This window comes from Biomphalaria glabrata, chromosome 1 (genome assembly GCF_947242115.1).
Source record: "Biomphalaria glabrata chromosome 1, xgBioGlab47.1, whole genome shotgun sequence".
In the NCBI taxonomy this organism is placed as follows: Eukaryota; Metazoa; Mollusca; class Gastropoda; family Planorbidae; genus Biomphalaria; species Biomphalaria glabrata.
In genome coordinates this window covers 27,955,050-27,973,768 of record NC_074711.1, presented here as the reverse complement: position 1 = coordinate 27,973,768, position 18,719 = coordinate 27,955,050, and the positions used below count along the sequence as shown (strand labels likewise).

General features: G+C 38.4%; 1 protein-coding gene across 10 annotated transcripts in view; it reads left to right on the top strand.

Moving 5' to 3' along the window:
- The window catches only part of LOC106070382 (zwei Ig domain protein zig-8-like), a 261,583-nt gene that overhangs the window by 206,190 nt on the left and 36,674 nt on the right, over positions 1 to 18,719 (top strand). For 9 of the 10 annotated variants that reach the window (XM_056031088.1, XM_056031096.1, XM_056031080.1 and 6 more), the window contains 3 exons: positions 7,977 to 8,068; positions 8,901 to 9,028; positions 10,324 to 10,347. In XM_056031088.1, coding sequence (XP_055887063.1) covers positions 7,977 to 8,068; positions 8,901 to 9,028; positions 10,324 to 10,347 — 244 coding nt within the window. The remainder of the gene's footprint in view (positions 1 to 7,976; positions 8,069 to 8,900; positions 9,029 to 10,323; positions 10,348 to 18,719) is intronic. The other variant, XM_056031109.1, reaches the window with a different exon arrangement.

Genomic DNA, 18,719 nt, shown 5'->3' with positions numbered 1-18,719 from the left:
TGCAAATCCAAAACGGCCTAGCAAACCATGGTTTGATACAGCTTGCAAAAGTGCTATTGGTGATAGGAAAAAACGACTGGCTGCATTTATAAAGAATCCTTCCCAGGAAAACCTAAAGCTATTCAGGATAGCTAGAGCAAAGGCTAGACAAACCATACGGTCAGCCAAAAGGAATTCCTGGAGAAGTTTTGTCGGCAGTCTGGATGCCAAAACTTCTGCTAGAGCGGTTTGGAAGGCAGTAAGGCGAATCAAAGGGAAAGAATCAAATGCAATAGGGCATTTGAAAAACCAAGGACGAACTGTCACGTCCCCCAGAGAAATAGCTGACTGCCTTGCATCCTCAATAGCAGAAAAATCATCCACTGCACACTACACGCCAGAGTTCCAAAAAGTCAAAACCAGGGAGGAAAGACACCCCATTGATTTCAGGTCAGAGAACAATGAAGACTACAACAAACCGTTCTCGCTTAAGGAACTGAGGGAATCGCTGGACAAGTCACATGACACAGCGCCTGGAGAAGACGAAATCCATTACCAGTTCCTCAAGCACCTTCCCGAACCCTCATTGGCAGTCCTGCTAGGGGTCTATAACTGTATGTGGCAAACAGGCGCTTTCCCAAACAGCTGGAGGAAAGCCACAGTTATACCGATACCTAAACCGGGAAGAGACGGCTCTGACCCAGCTAACTATCGATCAATAGCACTAACAAGCTGCATCTGCAAAACCATGGAAAGAATGATTAACAGTAGGCTGGTCTGGTACCTGAAAAGGAATAAAGTGATCTCAAACTACCAGTGCGGATTCCGGCAGGGGCGGACAACAACTGACCACCTGGTAAGGCTGGAAGCTTATATTAGAAATGCATTACTCAGAAGAGAACATCTAGTAGCTGTATTCTTCGATATAGAAAAGGCCTATGACACAACCTGGAAACATGGCATTCTACGTGACCTGGCGCTTATGGGGCTTAAGGGACACCTCCCCCGTTTTGTGGAGGAATTCCTGAAAGATCGAAAATTTCAGGTTCGAGTGGGCAACTCCGCTTCATACATTCATGAACAGGAAATGGGTGTACCCCAGGGCAGCATTCTGTCAGTCACCCTGTTCAACATTAAAATAAATAGCATCATAAATGCGCTGTCCCCTGGCATAGAGTGCTCTTTGTATGTTGATGACTTTGTCATTCTTACTTATGGGAAAAACATGAACACCTTAGAAAGGAAACTACAGTTATGTTTAAACAAAATTCAGGGTTGGGCAAACTATAATGGTTTCAAATTCTCAGACTCCAAAACAGTTAGTATGCATTTTTGTAATCTAAGGGGACTCCACCCAGATCCTGAACTATTTATACACAAAAAGAATATCCCTGTCGTGAAAACTACAAAATTTTTAGGCCTCATCTTAGATTCCAAATTTAATTTTCTCCCCCACATTAAGGAACTTAAGAAGAAATGCCAAAAGTCATTAAACATACTAAGAGTACTCAGCCATACGGACTGGGGAGCTGACAGAGATACCTTGCTGCTGCTCTATCGGAGTCTAATTCGATCCAAGCTAGACTACGGATCCATAATATACGGAGCAGCAAGGAAGTCGTAGCTAAAAATACTGGAACCAATACAAAATGCTGCCCTGCGTCTCTGTCTCGGCGCGTTTCGTACATCACCTATCCCAAGTCTCCATGTGGAGGCTGGAGAACTCCCCATGGATATAAGAATGAAAAAGCTTGCAATGCAGTATATAGTCAAGCTAAAATCCAACCCCACGAACCCTGCTTTTGACTCCATATTTAACCCCACAGAGGTAGAATTATACAATCGAAGGCCTAACGTTATACAGCCGTTGGGCCTTCGAATGAAAGAACCCATCCAAAATTTAACCCCACCCATTGACCAAATCTCTAAAATAGAAACCCCTCAGAATCCTCCTTGGCTAATGAATAAACCCAAATTAAATTTATCCCTCCTTAATTTCAAAAAAGAAAATACAGACCCAAGCATACTACAAGTCCACTTTAGGGAACTGCAGGAGAGCTACGGAGATTGTGGCACCATCTACACAGAAGGATCCAAAATGGAGGGAAAGGTCGCGTGTGCCTGCTCCTTTCGGAACAAAACAATTTCCCGTAGACTCCCCGATGGCTGCTCCATCTTTACGGCCGAATTGCACGCAATATTGCTTGCACTTATGGCCGTAAAAGCATCAGAAAGGAGTAAATTTATAATCTGCTCCGACTCCAAATCTGCATTGCAAGCTTTGGGGCGGATGAAGACTGACATCCCATTGGTACATAAGAGCCTGAAGCTGTTGGACCTAATAACAGCCGACCGTAGGGATGTCACCTTCATCTGGGTCCCCTCCCATGTTGGCATTGAGGGAAACGAAGCCGCAGACAGAGAAGCAAAGAGAGCCCTAAATCATGCGGTGTCAGGAACCCAAATTCCCTACTCGGACCTGAGACAAAGTATTGCCTCTGCCACCTATCGAGAGTGGCAGAACCGATGAGAGGCTGAGACTCACAGTAAACTCAGGCAGATTGTGGCGGATGTCAGGTGGCGGCCCACATCTAAGGGTCTGACAAGGCGTGGTAGCACAACCATGTCCAGACTTAGGATTGGCCACACCTACATCACGCACTCTTTTGTACTGAAGAGAGAGGAGCCCCCACTTTGTGAGTACTGTGACTCTCGCCTCACCGTGGAACATATCCTCGTTGATTGCCCCAGATACCAGGATGTCAGGGCGAAATATTTTAGAGCCACTAATCTAAAAACACTATTTAATAATGTCGACCCTGGGAAGGTACTGGGCTTTATTCGGGAAGTGGGGCTATCTACGAAGATCTGATTTCTGAATTTGTGAACATGCACTATTTACATTAGATTTTTACCAAATATTTAAATTTTTACTACCTTTACTATTTTAACTGTGAATAGACCTTGATTTTAATTATATGACTGTATAGAATCTGGCCCTTGTTGTTTAGAGAGAGAGTAGTCCTTAAGGGACTGCAGGCACGACATGGCCTAAATTGTGCCGATGTGCCTCAAATCCAAAAATCCAAAAAATCCATACAATGTTCGTTCTTTGAAGAAATCATGTCTTGTCACGTTCGTTCTTTGAAGAAATCATGTCCTGACAAAGTACGTTCTTTGGAGAAATCATGTCTTGTCATGTTCGTTCTTTGGAGAAATCATGTCCTGAAAATGTTCGTTCTTTGGAGAAATCATGTCCTGACAATGTTCGTTCTTTGGAGAAATCATGTCTTGTCATGTTCGTTATTTGGAGAAATCATGTATTGTCATGTTTTTTCTTTGGAGAAATCATGTCCTGACAATGTTCGTTCTTTTTAGAAATCATGTCCTGACTATGTTCGTTCTTTGGAGAAATCATGTCCTGACAATGTTCATTCTTTGGAGAAATCATGTCTTGTCGTGTTCGTTCTTTGAAGAAATTATGTTTTGTCATGTTCGTTCTTTGGAGAAATCATGTCCTGACAATGTTCGTTCTTTGGAGAAATCGTGTCCTGACAATGTTCGTTTTTTGGAGAAATCATGTCCTGACAATGTTTATTCTTTGGAGAAATCATGTCTTGTCGTGTTCGTTCTTTGAAGATATCTTGTTTTGTCATGTTCGTTCTTTCAAGAAATCCTGTCCTGACAATGTTCGTTCTTTGGAGAAATCATGTCCTGGCAATGTTCGTTCTCTGGAGAAATCATGTCCTGACAATGTTCGTTCTTTGGAGAAATCATGTATTGTCATGTTCGTTCTTTGGAGAAATCATGTCCTGACAATGTTCGTTCTTTGGAGAAATCATGTCCTGACAATGTTCGTTCTTTGGAGAAATCATGTCTTGTCATGTTCGTTCTTTGGAGAAATCATGTATTGTCATGTTTGTTCTTTGGAGAAATCATGTCCTGACAATGTTCGTTCTTTTTAGAAATCATGTCCTGACTATGTTCGTTCTTTGGAGAAATCATGTCCTGACAATGTTCATTCTTTGGAGAAATCATGTCTTGTCGTGTTCGTTCTTTGAAGAAATTATGTTTTGTCATGTTCGTTCTTTGGAGAAATCGTGTCCTGACAATGTTCGTTTTTTGGAGAAATCATGTCCTGACAATGTTTATTCTTTGGAGAAATCATGTCTTGTCGTGTTCGTTCTTTGAAGATATCTTGTTTTGTCATGTTCGTTCTTTTAAGAAATCTTGTCCTGACAATGTTCGTTCTTTGGAGAAATCATGTCCTGGCAATGTTCGTTCTTTGGAGAAATCATGTCCTGACAATGTTCGTTCTTTGGAGAAATCATGTCTTGTCATGTTCGTTCTTTGGAGAAATCATGTCCTGATAAAGTTCGTTCTTTGAAGAAATCTCCGGACATTAAATAATAGCGTGTTGTGTATTTGTTGTCGTTTTTGTAATTCGTTCAGGGGAGATAATTCCTCTTCAACGTTTTGTTATATTTCAATGTTTTTTTCTCTCTTGTCTAACAAAAACTAGAAGTGTGATGTTCATCTTGAGATTAGTTCACACTTCTGCTAGGGGTGTCAAACGTTAAGGTCTATGTTCTAGCTAGCAGGTGTCTATGTTCCTTCATGACAGGTGTGCTTGAGTTACCTTCATCATTAAAGTCTTACAAGGTGACGGCAATTAAAATCATGGACACTAAATGCCGCTTTGGTAAACTAAGAGGAAATGAATGTGTCTTCATGTTGCCAGGCAACGGAAAGCTGAGATAGGAAACAGAAGGAATAGTTCAAAGTGTTGGATCGCTTTAGGAAACCAAATACCAGAACGCTAACTATAGAAGGACTACTTATACTACCTTCTCTGTCTCCTTCTTTCTCTCACTTTCTCTGTCTCCTTCTTTCTCTCACTTTCTCTGTCACCTTCCTTCTCTCACTTTCTCTGTCTCATTCTTTCTCTCACTTTCTCTGTCTCCTTCTTTCTCTCACTTTCTCTGTCTCCTTCTTTCTCTCACTTTCTCTGTCTCCTTCTTTCTCTCACTTTCTCTGTCTCCTTCCTTCTCTCACTTTCTCTGTCTCCTTCTTTCTCTCACTTTCTCTGTCACCTTCCTTCTCTCACTTTCTCTGTCACCATCCTTCTCTCACCTTCTCTGTCTCCTTCTTTCTCTCACTTTCTGTGTCTCCTTCCTTCTCTCACTTTCTCTGACTCCTTCCTTCTCTCACTTTCTCTGTCTCCTTCCTTCTCTCACTTTCTCTGTCTCCTTCCTTCTCTCACTTTCTCTGTCTCCTTCCTTCTCTCACTTTCTCTGTCTCCTTCTTTCTCTCACTTTCTCTGTCTCCTTCCTTCTCTCACTTTCTCTGTCTCCTTCCTTCTCTCACTTTCTCTGTCTCCTTCTTTCTCTCACTTTCTCTGTCTCCTTCCTTCTCTCACTTTCTCTGTCTCCTTCCTTCTCTCACTTTCTCTGTCTCCTTCTTTCTCTCACTTTCTCTGTCTCCTTCCTTCTCTCACTTTCTCTGTCTCCTTCCTTCTCTCACTTTCTCTGTCACCATCCTTCTCTCACTTTCTCTGTCACCTTCCTTCTCTCACTTTCTCTGTCTCCTTCTTTCTCTCACTTTCTCTGTCTCCTTCTTTCTCTCACTTTCTCTGTCTCCTTCTTTCTCTCACTTTCTCTGTCACCTTCCTTCTCTCACTTTCTCTGTCTCCTTCTTTCTCTCACTTTCTCTGTCACCTTCTTTCTCTCACTTTCTCTGTCTCCTTCTTTCTCTCACTTTCTCTGTCTCCTTCTTTCTCTCACTTTCTCTGTCTCCTTCTTTCTCTCACTTTCTCTGTCTCCTTCTTTCTCTCACTTTCTCTGTCACCTTCCTTCTCTCACTTTCTCTGTCTCCTTCTTTCTCTCACTTTCTCTGTCTCCTTCTTTCTCTCACTTTCTCTGTCACCTTCCTTCTCTCACTTTCTCTGTCTCCTTCTTTCTCTCACTTTCTCTGTCTCCTTCCTTCTCTCACTTTCTCGCTCTCTAACTCTCCGAGTTAAGAAATCCTCTTTATATAATAATAAGATATTAATTAATCTAAAACGCTCTCTGGCAGGAAGCTGATAAACTGCCAATAAAAAAAAACAACAATGCACCACCCTAAACCAGATCCAATGTGTCCACCTGAGAACCAGAGAAACAAAATATCTCATGGTACCAGTAAGTCTGTAGCACATCTACCTTTTGCTAAAAACACTTACGCCATCTCACTGGCTTCAAACTTAGAAGTTTTCTATTGTCTTGAGCCTACATTTTGTTTGTTAACAGCTCTTTATAAATAAAATGATGACCATTGTTATGTCGACCAATGAAAGATTCTTCACGTAGAAACTGATGTGATACTTGCCAGGGGTTTTAAGAGAACACTGAACCCTGTGCTATAGATTTATAACTGAGCTCTTGATATACAAAAAGTTAATATATTTCTCAATTCTCAAGTACAAAGCAAACAACATAAACTTGTCTGAAGTCTATTCCAAACTCTATCTCTCTCTCTCTGTATGACTCTAACCTAACAGTGTATGACTCAAAATCAAATGACTCTAAAAGAGTTTTCACCGTTTATAACTGACGTGCTCAGTATCTGCCCGGTAGCTAGAAAATCTTATTGTTTCCAGAAAAAGCTTTCCATTATTTCCCTTGAGAAGGGGAAACCGAACTAAGATGTTCACTAAGAGAAAACTGAACTAAGATGTTCACTAGTTGTAGTTTTTTTTTCTCTCTCCTCTTGTCTCCCCCTCCCCTTCCTATTCTCTCTTCAAGACTTTATCCTTAAGGTATTTTTATTTCGTTAAAAGGAAATAACTCTTAAACAGTTGTCGTTCTTGAGACTAGAAAGTTTCCCCTAACACCACAAGTGGTGGCGTTCTAAACATAAGTTTGTGCATTATTCTGAGCAGAAGTCCCGTTTCTTGTATCGCCTCTATCAACAGACTGGCTCTAGTCCAACGCCACGCCATCTTCTGATTCACTGATATTCTATGTTCATTTCATTATTATTTTGCAATTTTTAGATACATAATCTAAAATGATCTAGGTAATCAATCTATTTAAATGTACATAAGATGATTAAAAATCAATAGACGTGAATTATTTTGATTTTGGATTTTCAATGGAAACTTACAGGAAATGACTTTATTTCATGGATTTGCGTGAATATATAGTACTGGGATTAATACATAACAATATATATATATATATATATAGGTCTGTGATTTGATCAATCGCGGAAAAGAATTTGTTTCCGCTTTCCAGTCTAGATAATATATATATAGGTCTGTGGTTTAAACTATTTTATGCAAAATTAGGACCTTTTTCTATTAATTAAACGAAAAAAAAATCAATAAAATATTTTAATAAGTTGCATTTCCCAAAAGCTATGTTAATAAAAGAAAAAGCTAATGTAAGTATTTATATATTGGATTGGAAAAGGGGGGGGGTTGTGAGGAGTTATCAGAAACGAAGTGAAGTCAAAATAACAGATTTTTTAATGCCCCCCCCCAGCCATTCTATTTGATAGATGGCATGGCTGATACATTGACGGAACCAGAAATTATTCTTGTCGGCAGCAGGAAAAGAGGTCAATTGTGGCTTTCAAGAAAACTATATTTACACGCCTATGTTCATTGAGTCTAATGTGAATTGATTCGTTTAGGTTGACAGAATTAACTGACAAAATAAAAAAAATATATAACACAGACTTTTTTGACATGTTGATTTCTAGTATCTGAATACTACACTTCAAAAATCTGAACACTGCACTTCTAAAATCTGAACATTACACTTCTAGTATCTCAACACTACACTTCTAAAATCTGAACACTACACTTCTAAAATCTGAACACTACACTTCTAAAATCTGAACATTACACTGTTGATGGAGTCGGAAATTGTTCCTATTACTGTTCTACTTCTTGATGTAAAAAAGTGTGGAATATATTTAGTTATTAAAATTCTTTTTTTTTCCCCGCTCTCCAGGTTGTATGGCGGCGTGTGGAGGGTGATAAAGTTCTGACTATCGGTACCATGACCTGGTCGATGGACAATAATGTCTCAATGGAACATTCCAAGTAAGAGAAACACAATGTAATAAGTTTTAAGTTTCGCATTAATGAGACATCGAGCTGAAGTGAGGAAAGGAGAAAAAATGAATAATTGAGAGTTGTGGCCCCTAGCTGAGCGAACCTCGCTCACCACCATTCTTGCCCCCACTGAAAGAAAAAAAAGAAAATCTCTTGAGTTTAGGTGAAATAGTGTTGAGCTTTCGTTAGGGTCTGGACACTTCCACCGCCGTATACTGCGCTCCTGACTTTGACATTGAGCTGACGTTCTGTTCCGTAGGTCCTTGAATCGAATTCGAGAAAAGTCAGAACTTACAAAAGTTTGAAGTTCTAGATTGATGTTTCCCTAATTTAAATGTTCTTTAAAAAAAAAGGGGGGGGGGGAAGTAACTGAAAATTAAATGTTTATATCATAGAACAGTTAGAACTACAAAATGTATGAATGTATTTATCAAAATAAATTTTTATTTTCGGCTTTTATTAGAGTTTATTGGTGTCGGTATTTGGCAATCCAAGGATTTTGTTGACAGATGTCATATTTTAAATTATTTTTAACAGCTTTCTAACAAACAAATGTGATGAAATATAATTGTAGTCATGAATGTCGTAATCAAGTTTATTTTTATTTACATATCTAATATAAATGTATATGTATTTATTTATATTCTGCGAGTATAGAACAGCGGTTCTACAAATATTAAGAATCATGGGATACATGAAATGTCTGGACCAATCATAAACCACTATTGAAGTTTATCAACGACTTTGTTTCTAGTTCCATGAACTCTGTAAGGCAGTTTAGACTGAAATAACATTTAGACTCGACTTTGTTTCTACTCAGGAAATCTAAAGATGTGACCACTTGGAATCTCATTTTACATCACGTGACCCCAGAGGATTCAGGTGTGTACGAGTGTCAATTGACGTCACGAGCAGGACACGTTCGCCACGTGACTCTAAATGTCGTCGGTGAGTTGAGTCAGACTTTGTGCTCACACGTTGTCACACGCAATCATTTGTTTCCAAAAGATACAAGAGAATCCATGAACTTCAATACATCTAATTATAATAGCACTTCACTAGATATATCTTCTACTCAATTATTTTATTTCGGTGTTCAATTAGTATCTGTGGACAATGGCGTCACTAGGGTAGGTGTCACCCGGTGAGGACCGCACCCCATAACGGGTGTCACCCGGTGCAGACCGCTCTCCCGCACCCACCTAGTGACGCCACTGTCTGTGGACATACATTTGTATCTAGTTAAACACAAACACGTGTTACTTTCAGAGCGACAGGAATTTAGTAGCGCCGACAAAGATTTGTCGCTTTTTGTGTGACTCTACCTCAAAGTGTAGTGGGCATGTTTTCTTCCTGTATTTGTTTATTTAATTAAATAAAACCTGAATGCATTCATTAACACACTGTCAGATACAAAACTATCATATTTGTTCACTTCGAAACATCCTGTTTTGTATATAGCATAACTATATTCTTGTCCCCGAGGCGTCGTTAGGGTGGACTGTGTTGTCTAGGTTAAGGTGTCTAGATTTTAAAAAAAACCTGAAGATGACAATCCCTGATACAATAAGCTTTTAGATATAAAGGCAGTTTACATTAGTATATATGAGTTTTTAGGTTCTCCGAATGTCACTTGAAATTAATGTCTACAATTCTACACAATGGAACATCACGCAGTCAGGAGGCACTTCTCTTTTCATTTTGAGCTAGGTGACAGAAGTAGACAAGATCTTTATCAATACTTGTATTTAAACTAGCTGAAAATAAGATCAGAAACTTTGATCCATAACTATGATGTAATAAATAGGTGTAATAAGTCATCATCATATGTCACTTGACTTTTGGCGAAGGGGTGCTGTGGCAGTTCACGTAGCCGAATCCCTTCACTATTTTTGGTCAGCAGCTGTTCTTAGCAGATTATCAAGAGAGAGACCGGTCCATTCTTTCACGTTGTCCAGCCAGCTTTTCTCTGGACGTCCCTTTCCTAGCTCTCTCTACCTCTCTATCTCTCCCCTCTGTGTAACTGCAAGTACCCACATATTCATTACAAGCTCATTACTTGCAGCTCATATACAAATTAATAACTCTGGTTGTTAGGGAGATTAACAGCGGTAAAACCAGATGTGACGCCTATGTTTCCCAGCGACCCTAGTGACGCCTCGGAAAATTTTCTTAAACACCTGTTTTAGTTCACTATTACCTTTTGTTTCATTCTCTTCTTTCTTTTATTTCCTTCTGTTCAGGTCCACCGCTCACAAGTAAAACAGGTATTTGTTGACTTTATACACATCTCGGTTCATCTCACTTCTAGCATGTGTTGTCAATTAACATTTTGGTGAAATCTGGGTATTTTTTATATTCATTATTAACATTTCTTTTACAACAACGTTTGATTGAGTTTAAAAGGTGACCTTGGTTTGTTTTTTTTTCACAAAAGCGCAGTTTATTTTTGTTTGTTTTGTGTGTTTTTGTCATTTCAAAATTCAAATGTAAGATGGTTGCCCGGCAGTGTGGTTAGACTGTCTACACGATGGTGCCTAGTTGGCACCCTTCACTCTACCATCCACTGACGTCAGGTTTGGGTTAGTTCACAGTAAGGCTTTGTTTTTAAAGGAACTTCTGAACTGTGTATAAAACAAACAGACCAGATAAATGGGAGATCTAACAAAGATTATTGTACATCCGTTGATCTATTTTTTAAAATATTCCGACGAACTTTTCAACTTGTTCCTGCCGGATATCAAAATGTACACAAGAAACAGTTTCTATCATGTATTCTATCATGTATTCTATGGTTATGACAAGAAACAGTTTCTATCATGTATTCTATGGTTATGACAAGAAACAGTTTCTATCATGTATTCTATGGTTATGACAAGAAACAGTTTCTATCATGTATTCTATGGTTATGACAAGAAACAGTTTCTATCATGTATTCTATGGTTATGACAAGAAACAGTTTCTATCATGTATTCTATGGTTATGACAAGAAACAGTTTCTATCATGTATTCTATGGTTATGACAAGAAACAGTTTCTATCATGTATTCTATGGTTATGAAAAGAAACAGTTTCTATCATGTATTCTATGGTTATGACAAGAAACAGTTTCTATCATGTATTCTATGGTTATGACAAGAAACAGTTTCTATCATGTATTCTATGGTTATGACAAGAAACAGTTTCTATCATGTATTCTATGGTTATGACAAGAAACAGTTTCTATCATGTATTCTATGGTTATGACAAGAAACAGTTTCTATCATGTATTCTATGGTTATGACAAGAAACAGTTTCTATCATGTATTCTATGGTTATGACAAGAAACAGTTTCTATCATGTATTCTATCATGTATTCTATGGTTATGAAAAGAAACAGTTTCTATCATGTATTCTATGGTTATGACAAGAAACAGTTTCTATCATGTATTCTATGGTTATGACAAGAAACAGTTTCTATCATGTATTCTGTGGTTATGACAAGAAACAGTTTCTATCATGTATTCTATGGTTATGAAAAGAAACAGTTTCTATCATGTATTCTATGGTTATGAGAAGAAACAGTTTCTATCATGTATTCTATGGTTATGACAAGAAACAGTTTCTATCATGTATTCTATGGTTATGACAAGAAACAGTTTCTATCATGTATTCTATGGTTATGACAAGAATCAGTTTCTATCATGTATTCTATGGTTATGACAAGAAACAGTTTCTATCATGTATTCTATGGTTATGAAAAGAAACAGTTTCTATCATGTATTCTATGGTTATGACAAGAAACAGTTTCTATCATGTATTCTGTGGTTATGACAAGAAACAGTTTCTATCATGTATTCTGTGGTTATGACAAGAAACAGTTTCTATCATGTATTCTGTGGTTATGACAAGAAACAGTTTCTATCATGTATTCTATGGTTATGACAAGAAACAGTTTCTATCATGTATTCTGTGGTTATGACAAGAAACAGTTTCTATCATGTATTCTGTGGTTATGACAAGAAACAGTTTCTATCATGTATTCTATGGTTATGAAAAGAAACAGTTTCTATCATGTATTCTATGGTTATGAAAAGAAACAGTTTCTATCATGTATTCTATGGTTATGAAAAGAAACAGTTTCTATCATGTATTCTATGGTTATGAAAAGAAACAGTTTCTATCATGTATTCTGTGGTTATGACAAGAAACAGTTTCTATCATGTATTCTATGGTTATGACAAGAAACAGTTTCTATCATGTATTCTATGGTTATGAAAAGAAACAGTTTCTATCATGTATTCTATGGTTATGAAAAGAAACAGTTTCTATCATGTATTCTATGGTTATGAAAAGAAACAGTTTCTATCATGTATTCTGTGGTTATGACAAGAAACAGTTTCTATCATGTATTCTATGGTTATGACAAGAAACAGTTTCTATCATGTATTCTATGGTTATGAAAAGAAACAGTTTCTATCATGTATTCTATGGTTATGAAAAGAAACAGTTTCTATCATGTATTCTATGGTTATGACAAGAAACAGTTTCTATCATGTATTCTATGGTTATGAAAAGAAACAGTTTCTATCATGTATTCTATGGTTATGAAAAGAAACAGTTTCTATCATGTATTCTATGGTTATGACAAGAAACAGTTTCTATCATGTATTCTATGGTTATGAAAAGAAACAGTTTCTATCATGTATTCTATGGTTAGGAAAAGAAACAGTTTCTATCATGTATTCTATGGTTATGACAAGAAACAGTTTCTATCATGTATTCTATGGTTATGAAAAGAAACAGTTTCTATCATGTATTCTATGGTTATGACAAGAAACAGTTTCTATCATGTATTCTATGGTTATGAAAAGAAACAGTTTCTATCATGTATTCTATGGTTAGGAAAAGAAACAGTTTCTATCATGTATTCTATGGTTATGACAAGAAACAGTTTCTATCATGTATTCTATGGTTATGAAAAGAAACAGTTTCTATCATGTATTCTATGGTTAGGAAAAGAAACAGTTTCTATCATGTATTCTATGGTTAGGAAAAGAAACAGTTTCTATCATGTATTCTATGGTTAGGAAAAGAAATCGTTTTTTGAACATAATTTCATCTCTCATTAATTTTGACAACTGCATGTCGTGTATGTGTTTGTGTTATTAGCTGAGTGTTTGTATTACTCACTAGCTGGTGGCGTGTATGTGTTTGTGTTATTAGCTGAGTGTTTGTATTACTCACTAGCTGGTGGCGTGTATGTGTTTGTGTTATTAGCTGAGTGTTTGTATTACTCACTAGCTGGTGGCGTGTATGTGTTTGTGTTATTAGCTGAGTGTTTGTATTACTCACTAGCTGGTGGCGTGTATGTGTTTGTGTTATTAGCTGAGTGTTTGTATTACTCACTAGCTGGTGGCGTGTATGTGTTTGTGTTATTAGCTGAGTGTTTGTATTACTCACTAGCTGGTGGCGTGTATGTGTTTGTGTTATTAGCTGAGTGTTTGTATTACTCACTAGCTGGTGGCGTGTATGTGTTTGTGTTATTAGCTGAGTGTTTGTATTACTCACTAGCTGGTGGCGTGTATGTGTTTGTGTTATTAGCTGAGTGTTTGTATTACTCACTAGCTGGTGGCGTGTATGTGTTTGTGTTATTAGCTGAGTGTTTGTATTACTCACTAGCTGGTGGCGTGTATGTGTTACTCCCTGGCTAGTCTTGTGTTTGAGCTTAAATTGCCTACACATCGCACCGTGTGTATTTCTGTAGGCACGTTTGTTTACATGTCAGCTGTTGTATGCCCCCATCTGTTCATTATTTTCTGCAACTTTATTGCTTACATTAAATGTGTGTCTCAAACACAATATGCAATCTTATGTTCTCCACATATCAAATGTTTCTTTAAGACTTTTAATGATTGGTATTTCACCTGCGAATTTTATGTATAACTATATCTGAATCATTTATTACTTTGTGACTTGCAAACTAGCAAGTCAAAATAACAATTTCTAGGCATGCCATCTCTTCTTGAGATCTCTTAGTTGATCCAGAGGCGGCTTTACAGTGTGGCAAGTGGGTCTATCTCCCCAAGCCGCTCGCCTTAATTTAAAAAAAAAAAGGGGGGGGGGGGAAGTGGTGAAGAGAATCTTCTATCCCCTTCAGCCCATCGTATAACCGCGCACTGCTTAGGCATGGCACTCCCCCAGATCCCCGCGCACTGCTTAGGCATGACACTCCCCCAGATCCCCGCGCACTGCTTAGGCATGGCACTCCCCCAGATCCCCGCGCACTGCTTAGGCATGACACTCCCCCAGATCCCCGCGCACTGCTTAGGCATGACACTCCCCCAGATCCCCGCGCACTGCTTAGGCATGACACTCCCCCAGATCCCCGCGCACTGCTTAGGCATGACACTCCCCCAGATCCCCGCGCACTGCTTAGGCATGACACTCCCCCAGATCCCCGCGCACTGCTTAGGCATGACACTCCCCCAGATCCCCGCGCACTGCTTAGGCATGACACTTCCCCAGATCCCCGCGCACTGCTTAGGCATGGCACTCCCCCAGATCCCCGCGCACTGCTTAGGCATGACACTTCCCCAGATCCCCGCGCACTGCTTAGGCATGGCACTTCCCCAGATCCCCGCGCACTGCTTAGGCATGACACTTCCCCAGATCCCCGCGCACTGCTTAGGCATGGCACTTCCCCAGATCCCCGCGCACTGCTTAGGCATTACACTCCCCCAGATCCCCGCGCACTGCTTAGGCATGACACTCCCCCAGATCCCCGCGCACTGCTTAGGCATGGCACTCCCCCAGATCCCCGCGCACTGCTTAGGCATGACACTCCCCCAGGTCCCCGCGCACTGCTTAGGCATGACACTCCCCCAGGTCCCCGCGCACTGCTTAGGCATGGCACTCCCCCAGGTCCCCGCGCACTGCTTAGGCATGGCACTCCCCCAGAACCCCGCGCACTGCTACGTCAGCCTAAGGCCGCCTCTGGATGATCACAAAATGTTGAGAAGCTACATAAAACATAAGCATGAAGACAAAGAGTTTCAAAATAAAACTAATATTACCTCCCCTGTTCAGTAAAAAAAATCAATGTTACTCTGCATAAAGTATAACTTCTTCGATTCATTTGATTACATGCGGAAGTACTTTTTATAGACCTTTAAGTAAGGTACCTAGAAAACTCTACTTAGTAGTACATATACTCAACTTTATAGAACCACTTTATAACACTAAATAATTGATGTAAAAGCCTCAATATTTAATTCGAATACAAACCAATACCAAAGAACGTAAGACGCATTCGGAAGCAAGGATATCGAGAGATGGCAACACCACACACACACACACATACACATAAACTAGGCTATATACACAGACGCCTCAACATCATATTTGTTTGCCCTGAGGCGCAGGTTACCCTCGGAAACGTGAGCCCAAAACTAAATCTGCTAAGGGAGAGAATGCAAAATACACATTTCTATGTTTTTTAGTATCGGGATGAAACAGTTTTCAAGAGAAGTAACCCTGGGCGTGATCATGTTGCTGGCAGTTTTAAAGATCGCGAGCCATATCTTTAAATCTAAACATCTAGTCTAGTTAGTTTCAATGAAGATCGCGAGCCATATCTTTAAATCGAAACATTTAGTCTAGTTAGTTTCAATCGACTCACCCCCACCCCTTGCCTCCCTTCCCTCGAAAAAAAAACTTTTAACTAAGTCGTTAAGGGACTTCCTTGTATTGTATTTTAATGTTGTATATTTCTTAAATATTAAATATTTCTTTTTTTTTGCAAACGACAGGCACCAAACCAGTTAAAAATTAACTGCTATCTGGAAGATGTGTTTATACGATCTATCAGACGTATGAAATATGCACGCAATAAGTCCTTTGTGTTGTAACGTGGATTTCATTCTATGAATCCACCCTTTTTGGGGCCTTCCTCTTCTCCTATACCCCGAGCTTCTATCAGTATTTACTATCGTTGATTGAAGAAACAAAGTAAATATTCTCAGAAGTGGGTGGACCGTCTCTAGGCATCTATAGCGAAATGTTGCCTCTACGAAAGCCAGTCTGTGGGATACTCAACTGCTGTGTTGGATAAGTCTTTCAAGCATCTCATTGAGTGCTTCGTCTAGAACTCGTAGCTTAACAAAATAATAATGCAGTTCAGACTACAACAAAACATAAGAACCAGAAACAGACGGACCATGAGAAATGCACTGATTGATTATCTGGCATTCGTAATTTTTTTTGGCCACAAATTTGTTAATTACAATATCAACCTCTTCGTCTCATCGCCGACTTTCGCCACATGTTTTTAGCAATCTCTTTTCACAGCAGATATTTATTTGTTCATGGTATTTATAAATATGCTCCGGCATCTATTGGTTTACCGATTGTAGCTGTATAGCTGTAAATAAGAAAGCACGCTTTTGGATGTAAGTCATTTTATGTAACCTAGTTCTATGTTCTATTGGAAGGCCAGTCGTCGTGGCGTGAAGCCGAAGTATTAGTCTTATGATAGAACAAAGGAGAGGGGGTGAAATCGCAATCTTGGGACTACATAACATTAAACGCTATTCATTGAGGAGTCCTGATGAGAGATGAGATGAACACGCACTAACAGTTTTACAATTCAGCATCTATAATTAGGTCAATACGTTCTATGAGAGATATAAAATTCAAATAATCTCTTTCAGATTTCAAAAATAGGAACATTTCAATCTATTTCAGATTTCAAAAATAGAAACATTTCAATTTAAAAAATAGAAACTTTTCAATCTTTCAGATTTCAAAGCTAGAAACATTTCAATCTCTTTCAGATTTCAAAGCTAGAAGCATTTCAATTTCAAAAATAGAAACATTTCGATGTCTTTCAGATTTCAAAACTAAAAATATTTCAATCTCTTTCATATTTCAAAGCTAAAAATATTTCAATCTCTTTCATATTTCAAAGCTAAAAACATTTCAATCTCTTTCAAATTTCAAAGCTAGAAACATTTCAATTTCAAAAATAGAAACACTTCAATCTCTTTCATACTCAAAGCAATCAAGTAAAAGCTTTTTATTTAGACCGTGAGTTTGCTCCAAACTTTACCCATTTTATGATGCCCTAAGGCTGTTTGTTGGGTAGTCTGCCTGTCTGGTTTAGAGATAATATCAACTTATAATGTCCCAAGTGATATCATTATACTTTTAAGTACGTCTGGGTAATAATGCCTTAGTCTATTATGTCATCGCCCTCGCTAGATCCTTTGATGAGAGTATAATGGAAATTTGAAAGGATTTGAGGAGACATCACTACGTTCAATGACCTAGAGCTTAAAGGATAAGAATATAGAAAGTAGCGATAAGATTTCAAAGTCTCTACAAGAACAAAATTGTGTAAGTACTTTTAATCAAAATGCTTTTAGAATTTCAAGCATATTTTCATAGACATGTGACTTGAGGTTGAACAATGATATTAGAAATATGGAAATGGAACAACAATATTTGAAATACGGAAATGGAACAACGATATTTGAAATACGGAAATGGAATAACGATATTTGAAATACGGAAATGGAACAACGATGTTTGAAATACGGAAATGGAACAACGATGTTTGAAATACGGAAATGGAATAACGATGTTTGAAATACGGAAATGGAATAACGATGTTTGAAATACGGAAATGGAACAACGATGTTTGAAATACGGAAATTTAACAACGATATTTGAAATTCGTAAATTGAACAACGATATTTGAAATACGGAAATCGAACAACGATATTAAAAATAAGGAAATGGAACAACGATATTAGAAATACGGACATTTGAACAACAACCATACAAATGCGGAATTTAAATGTATCGATTTGAAATGTGTAACTGTCCATATTAAAATTTTTTTACTTTTTTTCAGCGCTTAAATGAATTTTAATAATGTTTTGCAATAGTTTCATTTGATGCGATGCGATGCCAGGCAGCAGGGCGCCGGGCAATAGGCTATTTTTTGTTTGGGGGGGGGGGGGCTATAATTGTATTGAGATAGACATTCAGATGAAATGAATATGATGACGTGTTTGAATAGATTGCAGAATTTTATTATGAGACAAAGACACAGAGATAGACAGAGAATGAGACACTGTGTTCAAATACTTTTAAAAATTGTAGTCAGTTTGAGATTCAAATGGAAACGTTCTTGTGGAAATAGACAATAAAAAAACTCCTATAACATTTTGCATTGTGACTTGGAGCCAAAGGTTCTCTGTTGTTATAATAACACAAACGTCCTAAACAAATCTTTTATATCTAACTGAGTCAGGAGAGAAGAGATATCTGCTTAGCTGCACATCACAAATGGTGGCAGTCAGGAGACACGACATCTTTGGTTAGCTGCACATCACGCAGTCAGGAGAGAAGAGATGTCTGCTTAGCTGCACATCACAAATGGTGGCAGTCAGGAGACACGACATCTTTGGTTAGCTGGACATCACACAGTCAGGAGAGACATTTTTTGGTTAGCTGGACATCACGCAGTCAGGAGACACGACATCTTTGGTTAGCTGGACATCACGCAGTCAGGAGAGACGAAATGTCTGCTTAGCTGCGCATCACAAATGGTGGCAGTCAGGAGACACGATATCTTTGGTTAGCTGGACATCACG